General features: G+C 41.0%; 1 protein-coding gene across 12 annotated transcripts in view; it reads left to right on the top strand.

Moving 5' to 3' along the window:
• Positions 1-17895, top strand: part of ST7 (suppression of tumorigenicity 7) — a 614758-nt gene that overhangs the window by 223117 nt on the left and 373746 nt on the right. For 2 of the 12 annotated variants that reach the window (XM_085653141.1, XM_085653136.1), the window contains exon 1: positions 802-1093. The exons of 6 other annotated variants lie outside the window; for them this stretch is intronic. In XM_085653141.1, the coding sequence (XP_085509267.1) occupies positions 1072-1093 (22 nt within the window). In that variant the 5' untranslated portion in view covers positions 802-1071. Of the gene's footprint in view, positions 1-552; positions 1094-1692; positions 2855-17895 lie in introns of those variants that run through there. 4 more of the 12 variants (XM_085653138.1, XM_085653142.1, XM_085653144.1 and 1 more) reach the window with 4 other exon arrangements.

Below are 17895 nucleotides of genomic sequence, written 5' to 3'. Positions count from 1 at the left end.
ACAGGATGTTGAGCCGATGGGAAGCCTCGAACCTGTTTCCCCAGTTACAATTCGGCAGATCTGGGCGTAACGCCACATCATGTCCCCCTGCTGCTATTTTTAATAAAAAGGACTTCGCAATCAAAAAGGATGCCCCAAAATATCATTCATTTTTCCCCCGAGTGATTTTTTTCAGTTCTCTTTGGTTGTGGACTGCTTTGGTCGTCTTGCGTCTCTCGGGTCGTGCTGTATTTTAACAGCCACGTTGCTTGATAAACAATGTCATCCATACGTGGAATGTTCCCATCCGCTTCGTGGGCTTATCTCAGAAAGCTTCACATTATAGACGTCTGTCTGGATTCCTGACTCAAGGAAGGAGTGCAACAAAATTGGATCGTTTATGGTGGAAAACACGTTCTCGTCCTAAGCGGCTCTTGGAAGTTGCATGCCCCAGCCTTGTGCTGCAAAGAAATCCCTCTGCGCTTGCAAAATTCATTTGATTGCTTCCTTGGCTTGAACAGACGTGTTCATTTTAAATTCCTTCCAGGACTATTTTCATACCAGTGCCCCTGCGCCAGCGTTGCTTCTACCCGGGGAGGGATTTGCACGTCCAGCTCGCCGCCGTCTATATTTTGTGACAAAGGAATTCCCAATTGAATGGCTGCCCTCCGCTCCAGCCCTCGCCGAGTCCTGGTGCACAGCAGCCGGTCTTTGCAGGGTCCTGACGTCATCCAGTGTGTGCATAAGCCACGCTATTGTCTTACCGCGGGCAGGGGCTACTGCCCACTGCGGTATCTGGTTTCTGCTACCTATTTCTGTCTCACTGCGTCGCAGGCGGGGCAGCGCCCGGCTTTCCTCGCCTGTCGGATTTGAAACAGCAGCTCATGGTTTGTTTTTGTTTTTTTTTTCACCCTGGAGGAGACCTTCGCTTCGGTGGCAGGGGGGCAGCCGGCTGCGTGGACGTCTTTTGAGAGCAGTGTCTGGCAGCTGGATGGCTAGGGCTGCCTCGTCTGGCTCCACAACCCCTGCTGCGTAGCAGCCTCGTTTCTCCTCACTCACCCTCCTCCGCATACCAGCATCTGGGGGACAGCCATGTTCGGAACTGAATCTTCCTGTAAGTAAACGCGCCCGGTTCCTCGAGCCGCCCCCTTTGGATCCGGTTGTTGTCATTCCTGCCCTCGACGCCTCGCACTTTTGGGGGAAGTAACCGCTGGGGCCCTCTCACACCACTGCCAGCGTGTCCCCCCCTCCTCCCCACAGTCATCTCTGAGCTGCACAAGTCACTCCGTGCTGTCAGCCCGCATTTGTGGAGAGGAGGCAGTGAAAACGTGCAGTCACTTGAATGCTTCCATGGAGGGGGTCACATCTGCCCGCAATCCGCTGTGGCCGGCTCAGTAATTAATGCTGCCCAGATGATAATGAGTAGGTTGGAGGATTAGGCTGGAAGGGTTCAAGCGATAATCCCATGCCAGGGTGGGGGAGGTGTCAGATTACATCAATATCCATTTTTGCCCCTCATGAATTAGAAAGCATCCTGCCGGGGACGTGGCATAAAAAACGCCAGCTCCACTCGCTCGTATAAGATGTTTATGAAACATGTCAAACATTGAGTGGATGCAGCGTGGTGGACAGTGTTTTTCATTGAAACTCTTTCGCAAAATGTGAGCCGGTGCAGTGCAATTCCAGCACAGAGTAATGTGTACTCATGTACTTCACTGTAGCATTTACTTGTTATTGCACACAAGGCGTGTGTAGTGACGGTGCACGGCAAAAAATGAATTCATTCGACTTGCACGTTTAAAAAAACAAAAAACAATTGTAAGCGCTGTCAATGGGGCTGTTGGTGACTCGCGTTAGACAGAAGTGTCGGCTGGCGCTACGCAACACCCTCGGAAAGAACTATTAGACACATTAGAAGAGTGATATAATGAAACGTGATATTATTATTTTTTTTTTTTCAAAGTGTCATTAATTTGTAGCCTGTTCGCTTTTGGTGTCCTCCCACCAGTGGCTGTCCTTGCCTAGTTCGTGGAAGGGGTGCAACCCTTCTGTGCAGAGTGCTTGAGGGATGGAGTTATGGGGTTAGAAGGCCGTATACTGTTGAGGTGAATGTTGAACCCCTTGCTAGCGGTCCTGCCATCATATGGTATGCCTGGGTTCAAAGTGTTAATTAGTGTTGTTGTTTTAGTATTGCAGTTTCACACCGACTCTGGCCCGGTATGCCACCAGACCTGACGATTCTGAGTAATGCAAGCTTTTGCCTTATTGATCTTAAAACCCTTCTGTCTGCTGGCCTGGCAGCGGGCGTGGCCTAGTTCGTGAAGGTGAATGCCCGTGAAAGAGTGGCCTTGGAGGAAACCTCCTACACCTTTCATGCGAATCTATGGGAAGTACTGTTAGATCAATATGTTCCCCCGTGGACAAAGGGGCTTGTTTCCTAGTTAGGGAGCCGGGTCGATTGTATGCAGGGGCATTGTGTGAATGTTCATTCAGCGGTGATTTGCGTAATATTCCACGTCTGGCAGGTTGCTTTATTTGTCGTAGACTGCTGTTTGATAAAGTAAGTCGCCATCGCCAGTATACAGTCCTATCTGGTGTACTCTGACAACTGCTGGCTGCTGTTGTTCCCATGGTTACCAGATTACTAATTAAAAAAAAAAAGGCACCAGCGCGTTCAGGCTAGCACAGCAGCGACCGGATCTGCCAGGGAAGGGTCTAGTCAACGTGGTTTACCTTGCGTATTGAGGTCCTGCACATTAGGAACAAAAGACGGCGCTTTAAGGACATTCAAGGGAGCGTTGCACAGAAATCTTGACCGACTGAGGGCTCCGCACATCTTGGCTGTAGTGTTTTCCTCGCCCTTCCTCGGTAGCAAGTAAGTGTCGAAGCTTAGGTTGGCCCTTTTTTTTTTTGTTTCCCTTTGTGCTGTGATGCGGTTTAGAATTTGCAGGTGGCAACGGGTATTGGGTATCCTATTATGAAATGGTTTCCATCTCTTCCACCGTGCTCCATACCTCGTGAGGCAGACAATTCTACATCAAAGAAACTGGGGTTGTGGCTTTTGGTTTCCATAATCTGTGACACCCTCTCCACAGAGTTCACGTTCAATTGTATCTGGGTTATGATTTGGGAGCAGTCTTTGTTTACATCCATTCATGGAAAAACTCAGTTGTGACCTCAATAGAAAGGGGCTTGTCGTCGTCAAGTGACCCCGTCTCCCTTGTGCCATTGTCTACGGGTAAATCCGAGAGTAATGTCTGAATAAATTCCGGGTAGCCTTAAAACATTGGGTTTCTCAGGAAAGACGTTGTATGGCATAGACCGCACAATCAGGGGTTTGGAAAACACAGCTATGTGATTGTCAGTGACATTCACTGGTTTACTGTTACCAGCTGTTGTTATTTTTGTGATGTGCCATGACCTGCTGTCAGTTAGTGCACCTCTTACGTGACACACCTGCTCTTTTGCTTTACTTTGAACTCGTGAGCATAAACTTGTTTTGTGGTGTTAGATGTTTAAATCCATTGATATCCAATCATTTGTTGCTGTATTGATAACCCTGGTATCCTTTGAGTAAAGCTGGTACAAATTAGCTGTACATGAAGTAGCAGACACACTTAAACTTCTTTCTGTGACAAAATAAGCCAACGTGTTATCAATGGAACTAATTTTCTTTGTGCACACTTTCTAACTCCTCTTGGCAGTGTTTGGGTCTGATCCGAGGTTCTGAATGAAACCTTATATTTACTATCCCTCCCTACACTACTTTGATTGACTGTGTGTGTCTCCATGAGGAGGCTGTACGACTCTGTTGGTAAACCATCTAATTATGTTATTGAATGATATGTAAAGTCATTAGGGGCATTACCCTGAACTCAGGCTGGGAAAGGTGTTTGGTTTAGGGGTTCTCATTCTAAATGAGAACATGCTGTCTTCTAGTATGTTGCAATCTTGTATTGGCACAAAATGGTAATTGTTTTGGCAGTTGTCTGAGCTACCTTTTTTGGATTCTGCTCCAAGACTGGTAGTATTTTTTAGTTTTTACTTTCCTAGACTGATTTGTTTATTGAAAACAAAGTAAATCACTTTTTGCCGCTACTACATCTATTTATGGTACCTAAGACACTACGCCGAAGTGGTTATATATAGGTTTATTTTTGCAAAGTTGTTTTATAGGGAATTAGGTACATTACACTAGTTTCTGCATCAGTCATGTTTCTAACATTTCATTTCTAACTTTGCATCTACCCGTTTGCTTGTTCTTATATAAGTACTAGTCAGTTACTCCAGAACCTCATCCTTGCTGTACTCTAGACATTGTTTCAGGTATGCTGTAACCTTCGCGATTTTTACTGCTCTCTACACTCTGTAGCTTTCGAATGCAGGAACCTGAGTTTGTGTTCATTTTTATGTGAATTTGCCTCTTTTTGCAGAGTGTGTCCATACATTTTAAAGCACCTTTTTTGTGTGCATTAATGGATGGACTTTTAAATGTAACATTCTACATTCGTCCCTACTGTGTGGTATGAGTTTCACTATTTTCCAATATATTTAATGGTGCGTTTTTGTTCCTCACAATACCTTGCATATGTTCCATCTTCCTGTCTGCAGTATGTATGCAGCGTGGTGCGGAGGGGTGCTAACATTATGAATATTTGGTTGGACTGTGGCACACTGCCAAGTCTTGATTTAATGAAAACAAGACTCTGTAAAGAATAGAATGACCACTATAAAACATATTGTTGTCTTTTTAAAGGGAAGCTGTGGAAAGTTCTCGTTTTGTTTACTTAGATGCACACATTTCTAATTGTATGTATAGCACTGGAAATGGGAAAATATGTACTTTGGTGACCCAGAAAATGTGGGGGACAATGGAATAGGGGGTTTGTTAGGAGAGATCGAGTCAGCCATAGTCTACATATAATCTGCCACAACCTAATGAGAGATGTTCCTGCCATTTAATGCCCAAGGTATTATCTGGTTTGTCAGGGCTACTAACAGGCTGCACGCCTATTGCTCCTAGAAAAGAGGAGTCAATTTCAAGAATCTTTGATCATGTAACGTTTTTTGTAGGAACCAAACTATTCACCAATTTGGTTGAGGGGATACTGTAGGGTGTGATCAGTAGAACCTTAGCAACAGTAATGTAAAATATTTTTACGACCAAATTCGATTCATAACAACTCAGGCTGCTGCTTGATCCAATCAGATCACTGGCGTATTTTTTGCTAAACGTCTGTCATATGACTATGGATAACTAGGTTGTGTAGGTTGCTAGCAGTTGACCCTCTTGGGACGATTCCTATAGTCACACCATAAAATAAAATGTAATTCGGGTACAGAATGTATTGTATGCATCATTTGTGGTTTCAGTCATCCAAAGCCGCTATGCACCTTAAACATAGAAGATGGTACTATCAAAGGAGTGTTTAGAGTCTGCTTCCCAAAATTAATAGTCTTCAACTTTAGTTGGAAATACAATACACGTGTTCCAAAAGTAACAGACAAATCAAGAACAAAACAAGGCCCTTATTTTCTAACTGCTACTTTGATCCCTGACTTTCAGTTCTCGGCCGATTGAGGAATGCATCTTGACAGTTGAGGAAGCTGAGACATGCTGTTATTAACTGACATCCACAAAGATGGTGCACTTGCTATCATAGTAAACTCAAACAAGTGTCGGGGTAAGAAATAAAAAAAAAAAAATTGTGCACTAAATATCCGGAAAAAAACCCATCCCTGTAACCGCCAGAACTGGCCAAACCACACTCCAGTTCAAGAGAGAAGTAAAGGCTCCTCTCCACAGAGAACACTACACAGGGTTCCTGTCCCTTTAATCTCTGTAGCTGCTCCACCCACTCTGCAAATGATCTTTGATGGTAATTTTGGCCTCTGGCACTGTGCAGCAGTCCACTGCCCCAGGCTTGCTCTTCACTATACAAATAACCTCCTGCATACACAGTTTATAGTTAGTAGTAAAGTCCAAGCCATTTGAATAGAGAAATCCTTTTGTACCCGCACAATGTACCTACTCTGTTGGTAGTTCTAGATTCCAAGATCGGGCGTCCAAGAGCTTAGGGAACCTCCATTGTAACGAGATCAGCTCTAAAGTAACTTACCACTAAACATTAGAATTCCTGAGTCCAGTAATTTGATGTGTTTTATGGTTCATTGTCTTTGGTTTTCATTTTTATGTTTATAGGTGGGGTCATTAAGATTGGGTTCTTAAATGGAGTCGAGTATATTTGTGGTTTGTGCCATGCAGGATGGTACCCTAACTTAAATGAGTGTCCTGTTGAGATCTGGAGCACTTGGGAATCTGCTAAAGCTACAGCTAGATGACTCTGATGGTACTTGCTACCAGGAAAGAGATGTAATGACTAATTGCCAGTCTATTGGCAGTCTTGGACATTTACTCTGGAATAGCTTAACCCTGGGTATCAAATCTATAATTTCTTATGTATCTCTTAGGATAGCTCTTCAAACCGGTCTCTCTGTTGCAGAATTTCTATGGACTGCTTTAAGATTTTGCTGGATGGTCTTTTTTTCCCTCGGGTTTCTAGCACCAAGATGCCCTTCTTGGACTAACATGAGCTCTAGAAGTTTAATTCCATTCCGTTTGAATTCACTATAACCTAGCAGTAAGTAAGCAACACTTAGCAGCTACAACACAGTTTTTTGTGTACGTTCTCTAATTGCTCTGGCTAGGCAAATACTGCTTAATTTTCTAGGCTCGCTGCAGATATTACTGATCAGTCTATGTATCGAGCTGTATAAGAGGTTGTTACACGGTTGCTGATTTTCAAAGTATAGTACATATAGTTAGCTATCAAGGTTGTCGGCAATGGAGTAGGTGGGTGAAATGAATATCTTGATGTTAAATGCTCTGGGCAAAATCTTAAGTGTATAGGAAAAACATTTTAATGTATTAGTTTTATCGTTTTGTATGTTGTTAAGATCCTGAACTCTATGAAGTAGAAATAAATACATAAATAGTACAGATATTACCAAAATCACTATGTATTACTATATATTATTGGTCAGTTGATTGGCTTTTTCAATAGAAAAAAACATTATTATACAGAATTATTAAACGAATAGTCAGAAGTATCTACCCCTATTGGCTCCAAAGTTCTGACCCAAAACAATTCTAACATCAAAGCCAGAGTTATTATTCCATCTTTGAGAAGCTGACAGGCCAGCTGTTGGCACCATGGGTATATTGGCACTGAACCTCATTTCGTCAAAGGTAATTTTGTGGTAGAAGACTACACTAAGAAGTACAGGCCCAGTAAAGGTGTTGTGATCCCAGACGTAGACACCGTGAGGCATAGTTCTTGGTTCTAATCTGAATATGAAGTATTGGCCTTTTGATGACAGTATATTTTCAGGAAAGTCTTTCGCAGGTGAGGAGAACACTGTTTGGCGGCCTGTTCTGCTTTCTGTGAAGCGACCATAATTTGACATCCCATCCATCAATAGTGAGTTTTGGCAACATTAATATTCAACTGACCTACTCAGCTATGCCCCACGGGAGGGCATTTTTGTCACTCAAATCTTAATTCTGAGGGAGAGAATACTGAGTGGATAACTGAATCACTGTGGTTTTCAGCCCCTGGCAGTAAGTTCTCAATTTCCTTGTCAGATAAAATAACGTACAAGGCCTTGGGTGTGGTTGCTGAAAATAGTTCGAGGCAGGGGACCAGCTAATGTCTAAAACTATTTCCAAAACGCTAGTTAGCCAACTCAATGTGAGCTCTCTGAACAGAAATGGCTTCTAAACAACCTCCAATTCCCGGTGAAGAAATTTAGATTAAGGTGCTGTGCTTTAACATATAGGACTCGCTGTAACTCTGGCTATCAGTTCCCTGTACAGTCTGGCCTAGCTGAGGGATTTGCAGTTTGCTAATGTAAACAACTTTTTATGGCAGCCATCTTGTCAGTTCTATTACTAACAACGTGTTGATACAGTGGAGTACGAGCAGATTGTCAGCTGTTAACAAGGGGCCTCATTCATCCCTTCTGTAAAATAGCAGTTTGTACCTAAATTTCCCATGATTAATTTCTTCAGGTTTCATTTTGGAGGTCCTAGAGCAGTGCTCTTCAAACTTATTAATGCTGCCCCCCCCCCCCCCCCGTAAAAAAAAAATCCTCGTGCCCCCCCTCAATTTTTCCACAATTATTCTGCTAAATTGGCAATGTTTAAATATGTCTAAACATATTTAAACATTGCAGTTCAACCCTGTTACCCCTTTTTACACATACTCCCAGTCAGGATATAAATGACAAAAGTTGTTAGTGATGGCCCATTACGAGATGGCTTACTGCTGCTCATGTTTTTACCACTAAAAACAAAGTATAATGTTTCAGAGACTGGCGCCCTCCCTGAGATCACTTAAGAGCCCCCCACCCCAGGGGGCCTGCCCCCCAGTTTGAAGACCTCTGTCCTCGAGCATTGTTTTATGAATATGAATCGTTGGGTGGGATGAACCTAACTGTAAAAATTAAACCTTCAAACTGATACTAGGCACTCCTCATTTGAGTACTTTGAAGGGAGTGGGTGTGGAGTTTGGTTCTCAGTGATGTTTATTTCATACATCTAATGTAATCAAAACAAATTAGGAAAGTTGAAATTAATTTATGGACCTAGACAGCATATACAATATAAGGTACATACACCATGTAAAGTTGGATACAAAAGAATATTTTTTTATTTATATTTTATATTCATAATATTTCTATACAATTTTTAAAAAGAAGATGCTGAGAGGATGATACTCTATACTTGCATAATATTTACACCTTTACAACTCTACTTCCTATCAGAAGTCCTGTCGCTGTGCTATAAATCTTTTTCCTCTCACGGTGTCAACAGCGAATATTCTTATATGTGGAATTAGTTAAACATTCACCAAAAATTATACAAGTTCATATTTCATTTTGTAGAGAGGACATTCATTTCTGGCATGGCTCTGGAGATTTTAAATCCTACGCGCGTTTTAGCTGTACGCCTTCATCAGGAAGCCATGTATATAGGTCATGAAAACCTCGTCATAAATGCTGAGCGCTCTAGCCTCTAGAAAGTTCAGACTTTGTGGCCTCTGTAATGGTCTAGTACATTAAATTCTCTGCGAGAGATGGACGAAGAAGGTCTAAGAGACTTTAGTATTATGGTTTGTCGTTGTCAAAAATGGTTCTCTAGTTGTTCCTTGGAGTGTCTGCCTAAAAGGTCAGCACGTCAAAATACATCCACTGCTATATCAGACACCAGTGTTGATAGGCGACGATAATAGATGTAGCAATGATGATGAAACAACGGAGCGCGTTCAAAGTGGTTGCCGCTGTTCGGACGTAAAAGGGGGGACACTTAGATATTCCCGGAGACTCTTTATTGGTCCTTGTGTCCGTGTGAAAGCTCTATTAACAAGGTCCATCTTGTAAGATTAGACTCACGAAAGGACTTCCTCCGAACTAGCGGAGACTTGGTGAAAATCCTGGGGATCCGAATGTGTGCTCTCGTTCACGGAGCTGGAAATGAAACGTCTTCGACCTTCTTCGCCCGTCTCTCGCAGAGAATTTAATGTACTAGACCATTACTGAGGCCACAAAGTCTGAACTTTCTAGAGGCTAGAGCGCTCCGCATTTATGACGAGGTTTTCATGACCTATGTACATGGCTTCCTGATGAAGGCGTACAGCCGAAACGCGCGTAGGATTTCAAATCTCCAGAGCAATGCCAGAAATGAATGTCCTTTCTACAAAATGAAATATGACCTTGTATAATTTTTGATGAATGTTTAACTAATTCCACATATAAGAATATTCGCTGTTGACACCGTGAGAGGAAATGGATTTATAGCACAGCAGATTTATAGCACAGCACAGGACTTATGATAGGAAGTAGAGTTGTAAATGTGTAAATATTATGCATTTTCAAGTATAGAGGGTATCATCCTCTCAACATGTTCTTCTTTTTATACTGTATAGAAATATTATGAATATAAAATATAAATAAAATATTATTTTGTATCCAACTTTACATGGTGTATGTACCTTTTATATTGTGTATGCTGTCTAGGTCCATAAATTATTTTCAACTTTCCTAATTTGTTTTGATTACATTTGATTTACACACCCTGATTTAGGAAATTGCGTCAGGGGTACCACTATTTTTACAAATATTTCATACATCTATTCAGCCCTCTTACCTGAAGTGGCCAATATTTCTGGTCAGACATTCTCCATACAAGTTTCATGCCTTGCTGGCCGATCTCAAGCCTGCTTAAAATGTTCTCATTTTACACACCGAGTCTTTGCAACAACAGCAGCTCATCTCAAGGAGGGTACCTTTCCAACTGCTTAGAGACTCATCTGAGAGCTTTCTAGCCCACTTTGATTTCACAAAGGTGACAGAAGACACTATGGAAATACTTCACTGACTTATTCTCATGTCTCTGCTAGCAGCATCTGCTGCAAAAGATTCTCGTTGTCTCCCTCTTGTCCATCTGATGATCATAGTAGATGCATCAAACCTGGGACTGGGTGGCTGAAAGGCATATTTTTCGCAATCAAAGCAATACTTTGAAGTACTGGTCATAGTAGGCAAGCATCACACAAACATTTCACGTAAAAATTTGTAAGCGATCAATTGTATTCTTGCACTTATGTTTTGTTAGTGAGCCATGGCAATGGGCTGTTGCTAATATGAACGTACCTAAAGTAGTCAACCCTTTTAAGTGACAAACAGCTGTGGGTCATCTGAGTAACCACACCAGAGTTCTCCTGCTGAGAATACGAAATCCTCGGAAGAAGACCACTTAATTCTAAATTTGGCGTGTCTGTGCCCTGACTTCTGGGAACCAGAGGAAAAAATAAGTGGTGCATGTACGCAGTTTTGGAAGTGCCTCTTTGGTCACTTCGAAGGTGATCCAACGCAAACAACAACTCGGGGGGAAAAAGGTGAGAACACAACTGTCCTTCTTGCGTCGCAGACCCGCCATCACACTAACTCATTCACACACACATTCATTGGTGGGGCCCATAACACCAACACTCGCACGTTTCTCTCTTTCACAGGTCTGCACACAGGAGGGGGAATGATGCGCCGGACATGTGGGTGGGAGTACCTTATAACCTATCGGGAAAGAGAAGTTATCGTACATCATATACATTAACCTTCGCCACCTATAGATTCCTAATGCTAAACATCAAGGCACTCCGCCCACTTGGTCGATCGGACCAAATAGTTGGATTGGTTGATGGTGATTTTAGAACCAGCTAAAACACATTTAAGACTCCGAATCCTCTATTTTCTTTAAAAGAACCACAAACTCATATTTTCTGATAATCAATAATTGTTTATCTAAATTTTTCATTAAATTAGCATTTGTCTCTTCAAATTTTAGACTTTAAAGAACAATTTATTTAAATCACAGAACACCATATTTACCTATTCTGGCTATCTGGATTTTCTCTAATTCATTGGCTCAGCATAACCGAATTTTGTCGTTAAATTGTCCAAGGATCAGGCCAGATTTCAGAGTCCGAAAGTCCTTTACTCAGCACGTTACAGTCCCAAAGATCATCAAAAGACCAGAAATCGTGCCAGCATTAGTCATCGAAAGGTCTCAAAAAGCGTAGCGACCATTTCCCTCTCATCTAAACCACTCCTTATTCTACTACTCTTTTATAATAAATTTCGGGATAACATGAAACATTTTTGGGCGGAGAAGAGAGATGATTGGCCAAGAGAAATAGTCTGATTTTGTATTGTCTGGTTTCACAGGGTTTTTGCTGATGAGTTTTCCGGCTATGAGCAAATTTCCTAATGTTGCAATTTTAAAATTAATTCATTGTTCATTTAAAACAGTTCTTGTCTTCTGGGGTCTTTGGCAGCGCCCCAGTAACCTATCCTTGACAGGAACGGCGTGTACAGAGGTTGTTAGAGAATTCAAGGTACCATCCGAGTCTGCGCACTAGGCCTTGAGCATCACGAGACGGTGGCCACTTCTGAATCCGTACTCTGCCGCCATCTTTTGTTAGGCCAAGATGTCAACTTAAGCGAAACAAACACAAAAGAGTAATTAATACAAAGAAATGATGCTTCTAATGTTATACCCTCACTAATCCCTTTTTGTATTAGTATTTTCCCAGCTTATAGCGACATTTAAAGCAGTATATTCACCTTTACGGTCCTCCACGAAGGTGCAAACGTTACAAAAGCAACATAAAGCATGCGATATCTAATTATCACATATACTACTGTTAATATGCGTACGTATTTTAGATATTAAAGTTATTTTGCCATGCAAATAGCAAGTTCCCACGTGTAATTCATGTATGCAGGTTGGTTAATCTTACTATATCACCGCACACAATTAGTAAATTATAATAAGTAGGTTATTCAGTTAATACTTTCATACAAAATAGAGGAGGTATACAAAATTTTGCACTACCTGCTCCAGCAATCCCCCCTTTGGTGATTTTTTTTAAACATCACCACACTACCTTTAAAATTTTGGAAAAAATGTATTTAGTAAAAGAAATGAATTCAATACTCTTAATCTTTTGTTGGATTACATTACTGTTTCCCCTGTCTCTTCTTCTCTCGTTTTTCTATACATATTGTCTTTCCGCTCTTCTAATTATACTTCTTCAAATTCTCTTTTTCTTTCTTTGTCTTTATTTCTTACAGTTTCTCTTTTTATGTGTTTTTGTAATTTCCTTTTCTTGCTACATAAACATCCTAGTCTTAGAATTAATACTAAAATAATCTCACATGTTACTGGAATTAATATTTTATCAATAAAGGTACTACCTAGCTTAAGTAAGAAGGAAGTACTTAATAGTAGAAAACTTTTTCCCAATCTTTTCCCAAATACCTTCAACCTCCAGTGGAACAATTTCCTCATGCAAATCAGTTATATTCTTAATGCAAGTCTTTAAATCTTGACTTTCGTCAGGAATATATGTACAACAATGTTGAACTTTCAGCATTCCACAGACTCCACCCTCTTTTGCCAAAATTGTATCAAGGGCAAGTCGATTTTGCATTACCATGGCACGCATGGCAACCATTTCAGTATTTACCAATAAAAATACTCCATCGGTACTTGTTGACAAGCGATCCACTACTATTGATAGTTTTCTAATTTTATGTGCATTCAGAGATATTCCCACTGCTGGTATCAATGCTCCGAAAATGTCTCCTACAATATCTGACCTAGATTCTCTTTTCCTACGTGTTAGTTGACTACCTAACTCATGTGCACCATCTTTTCCTCTTCCCACATGGAATATCTTTGGGAAAACCAGGCCTAGATAACGTGCCATACCAATGATCTGGTAATCGATAATATGCTTTGTTCCCGCAGATAAAATATAATCCAGGAAAAACTGGATCATTTCCTCCTTTAAATCCCCATCCTCTCATGATTCTATAAGTATCATGGCAATCACTGGTACCTACAAAATAATTATCATATGCAGTTTGATTTATTCTAATACACAACTTCCCTTTCTGAGGCCAATCTAAAGCCATTGTTGAACTAGCTTCTCCTTCCAAATGTTTTTCTCTTTCAACGTCCCAGACTGTCTTTTCTTCTTTTCCCTCAGGTACTTTCCTTTGCATTTTCAATCTCCTTTCTTCAACCATATCCAAGAAAACATCTAACACTTTTGCAGGTTTAACTTTATTCAACTTGTTAATTACAGGTACTTGTGAAAATACATTATCTACATCTGAAAAATAATATTCTAATTTCCCTATTTTGTAAAACAAACTTGCTATTACACTACATGTTATTCCATATGTTACTCGAAGGTGATGGTAAGTCACTCCCTCAGATACAGACGCTGGCAATTGCATACAGACGTAGCAATCCCTCACGTCCATCGTCTTCACATATTCGTATAGTAATTTTGAAAATACATTGTTAGAAAAATCATTTATGGACCTATCTTTATGTAAATAATTTCTATCTCTTTTAGTCGGATACCTCTTCTGAGTCTTTTCTATATTAGTTTTATTCTCGCTATGTCCTTCTATTGTTTAAGGTGTAACCTTAAATGAAACCATTAGAGCCAACGCACTCCACAAAAGCATTAGTAATCCTGTACAACAACAACACATTTTTAACCATCTTCTAAGAAATACACATTTAGATTTTCTATTTTCTGTGTTTGCCATTTCGAAAAATGATGTGTGTTTTGACTTAGCCTCTTCTACTTCACAACTAGTTTTGTCTAACCCAAGGCTCTAAGCACCTACTTGGTTCTTTCAGTTTTACGTCTTTTCCGGTAATTTATTGTTTCTCCAATTTAACATCTTTATCTTTTCAATTTGGCATTTGATAGTCTTTCACTTTTCTTTCGTAGTCTTGTTGTAGGATTTCCTGAACATCCGTCTCTTCTCCGATGTCGGACAAGATAACTCTCAGGATTTCCGATTCATTGTCTTCCTCAACTACTCCTGGTACAGTCACCTCTGGATCCCCTTGGCTATCTGCCTCTTCTTTTATTTCAGGCGATGCCACATATGACCATTCCGGCGACTTATACTTCTGGTTACGTTTTCTCGTTCTTTTATTTTCTTCTACCGTCGTTTGTTTCACTTCTTTCAATTTTTCTTGGCTAGACACTTCATTTACTTCAGCTCTAGATTAATTCACTCGTGTTAATCGGTATCTTAATCTTTTTATCTTGTTAGGCCAAATTTCATCTCTTGCTGGCCTTTTCAACTTACTTCCTTTCTCGTTTTTCTCAGTTCTCCATGCTCTCTTTCTCAGGACTCGACCTTCTGGTACTTCTTCATCACTGTCCTCTGATTCAGTTCCAACTTGACTTTTTCCCTCAACTGTTCTCCTTTCTACCACTTCTGTTTTGTTTCCTACTTCTGTCCCTCCTCGTGGTTCTTCCACACAATCTTCCTGCTGACTAACTGTCCCTTCCTCTAACTGAATGTGTGAGTTCCCTACAACTCCTCGGGGGTCTTCCGCAAAAATCTTTCCCTCACTCTCTGTATCTGGTACCTTACCATCTAATTTTATTACTTCAGGTGGGATTTCTCTTGAACTTTCACTCTGGACTGTCTTATCAAGAATTTCCTTTATAGTTTCTTCACTGTTTTTACTCTCATTCTTATGTGATTGAACAGGTTCAGTCTCTGATTCTGAGCTGGTGTCAGAAATCTGTAACTTTCTTCTTAAAGAAAAGGTTCTCTGGTGCAATAACTGGACTTTGTTCTAATTCCCCGCTTTCAGGAATTTGTCTTGTTCTTGTTTCTTCAGTATCTGATTCAGAACTTGTATCTGATTCTTCAAAGTATTCTCCTTCCTTGTTATCCACTGGGTTTGGAATTCGCAAGGTGTGACCAGCATGAATCCACTTCTTCACTCCTGCACATTTTACTGCTGTTGTTGTAGTCAAGATCACCTGACGTGGTTTTCCCCAACGTGGGACCAAACAGTTCCGTCTTCGGTGCACTTTTATTCTCCCCCATTCCCCTGGGCTCAAATCATGAGCTGGCTTCTTTTCAAGAGTAGTGGCATCCGATCCAACCCGATGGAACACAGAATGAACGGAATCAGACAACCCCTTGCAATAATCCAACACCAAGTCATCAGATATAGGCAAAAGCTTGTTGACTGGTATGAAAACATGTTGCATTGCTCTTCCCATGACAATTTCATGGGGACTCAGACCTGTATTCCTATCTGGAATTGATCTAATAGTCATGAGTACCAGAGGCAAGACATCAGGCCATTTCAAACCTGTGGCTAAACACATTTTTCCCAGCCTGTTTTTAATGGTGCCATTTACTTGTTCCACCACACCAGAAGCCTCTGGGCGATAGGCACAATGTAGTTTTTGTTGTACATTCAATGCTTCACAAATCAACTTCATGATTTCATTATGAAAGTGTTTTCCTCTATCTGACTCAATTGTGACTGGAAAACCGAATCTAGGAATGAACTCTTTTAGTAATAGCTTGGCTACTGCAATTCCATCACTTCTTCTCGTTGGGTATGTTTCCACCCATCGTGAAAATAGACAAACCATCACTAAAACATACCTCAACCTGTTTCAGGGGGGCATTTCAATGAAGTCAATCTGCATTCTGGTGAAAGGCCATCCCTCTCAACCTATTGTTCTCAGACTTACCACTGTTTTTCTTCCAGGATTGAATTGTTGACATGCAAGACATCTTTGACAAAGACTTTCAGCTACAAGTCTAAATTGTGTGTTCTACCGTGTTTGCTTAAAGAGTCTGATCATTGCGTCTCTTCCTACATGTGCTTGTCCATGATACATCCATGCCATGGCAGACACCATGCTATCGGGCATACCTGTTCTTCCATCCCGATAAACCCACACATGATCTGTTTCCCGTGGTGCACATCCTGCTTTTACCCACTGTCTCATCTCCTCATCTTCTTGCAACTGTCTCACTTCCTCCCATGTATTCACAGTGTTCGTAAACAACAAAGGGCATGAATTAATTTCCCTCTCTCTTCCCCTATTGATCGAATTCTGATTTCGTGCGCAATATTGAGCCATATCGTTTGCGAATTGGTTACCAGCTGACAGTCATTAGACTTCGTGTGTGCTGCACACTTCACAACAGCCAATTGCCTAGGCAGCTGTATCGCCTCAAGCAATTTCCCAACCACTTCAGCATTCTTTATAGGAGTTCCACTTGATGTCAAAAATCCTCTTTGCGACCAGATCTGGCAAAAATCATGCACTACACCGAAGCCATATTGACTATCGGTTATCACAGTCACTCTCACATTCTTTCCTAACTTACATGCTCTTGTTAAGGCAAATAGTTCAGCAACTTGGGCTTATTTTACTCCTTTTAGACATGACGCTTCCAAAACCGCTGCTACTGTGCATACTGCATATGCTGCACTCAGAATTCCCTCATCTGTTCTCAAGCATGATCCGTCCACAAACATCACATAGTCACTTTCTGTCAAAGGTACATCTTTTATGTCAGGTCGGGGTTTGGTACAGAAATCAAGCACTTCCAAGCAGTCATGATCCACATCATCTGAGTTCCACATTATCAGCATCAGGCAGTAACGTTGAAGGATTCACATTCAGACATCTCACCAGGCTCACATTTGTCGCACCTAGGATAACTTTCTCATATTTAGTCAGATGACTGTGTGTCATGAACTGGGTGCGGCTCCTTGTTAAAAGGATTGCCACATCATGAGGAACAAACACTCTCACAGGATATCCCATCACAATTCCTTCACTTTGTTCCAAACTCTTGCAAGTGGCTGCTACAGCTTTCAGACAGCCTGGTAATGCTACAGCTACGGGATCTAATGTAGCTGAGAAATATGCAATGGTCTCCTTAGTTTTCCATGTTTCTGTATTAATACAGAAAGTGCACATCCGTTTCTTTTGCTGCAATAAAGTTCAAATTCTTTTTCATAATCAGGCATACCAAGTCCTGGTGCTTCACATAAACTGTCTCTCAATTGTTTAAAAGCTGTTAATTCCTCTTTGTTTAACTCAATGGGGTCTTTTACATCACTTCTTGTTAAGCGTACCAAAAGTTTTTGCAATCAGGGAAAAGTTACTTATCCACGACCGTATCCAACCATTCCAAGAAACATTCTTACTTCTCTTTGTGTCATTGGTGCTCTCTTTCCTTTTATTATCTTGATTCTGTCTGCAGTTACTTTTCTCAGTCCTTTTTCGATTTTGTGGCCTAAATATTGTACTTCTTTCTGACAGAATTGCAATTTCGATGGGGATACTTTAAGTCCTCCATCAGCCAAATGATTCAACAGTGCAATGGTATCTACAACGCACGCTTCTCTAGTTCTTGAAGCCACAAGCAGATCATCTATATATTGTACCAGAACTGAACTTTCAGGCATTTTTAAATCTTCTAGAGACT

This window comes from Triturus cristatus, chromosome 4_1 (assembly GCF_964204655.1).
Source record: "Triturus cristatus chromosome 4_1, aTriCri1.1, whole genome shotgun sequence".
NCBI classification, from domain to species: domain Eukaryota; kingdom Metazoa; phylum Chordata; class Amphibia; order Caudata; family Salamandridae; genus Triturus; species Triturus cristatus.
The sequence above is the reverse complement of the archived record's forward strand: the minus strand, read 5'-3'. Positions and strand labels throughout refer to the sequence as shown.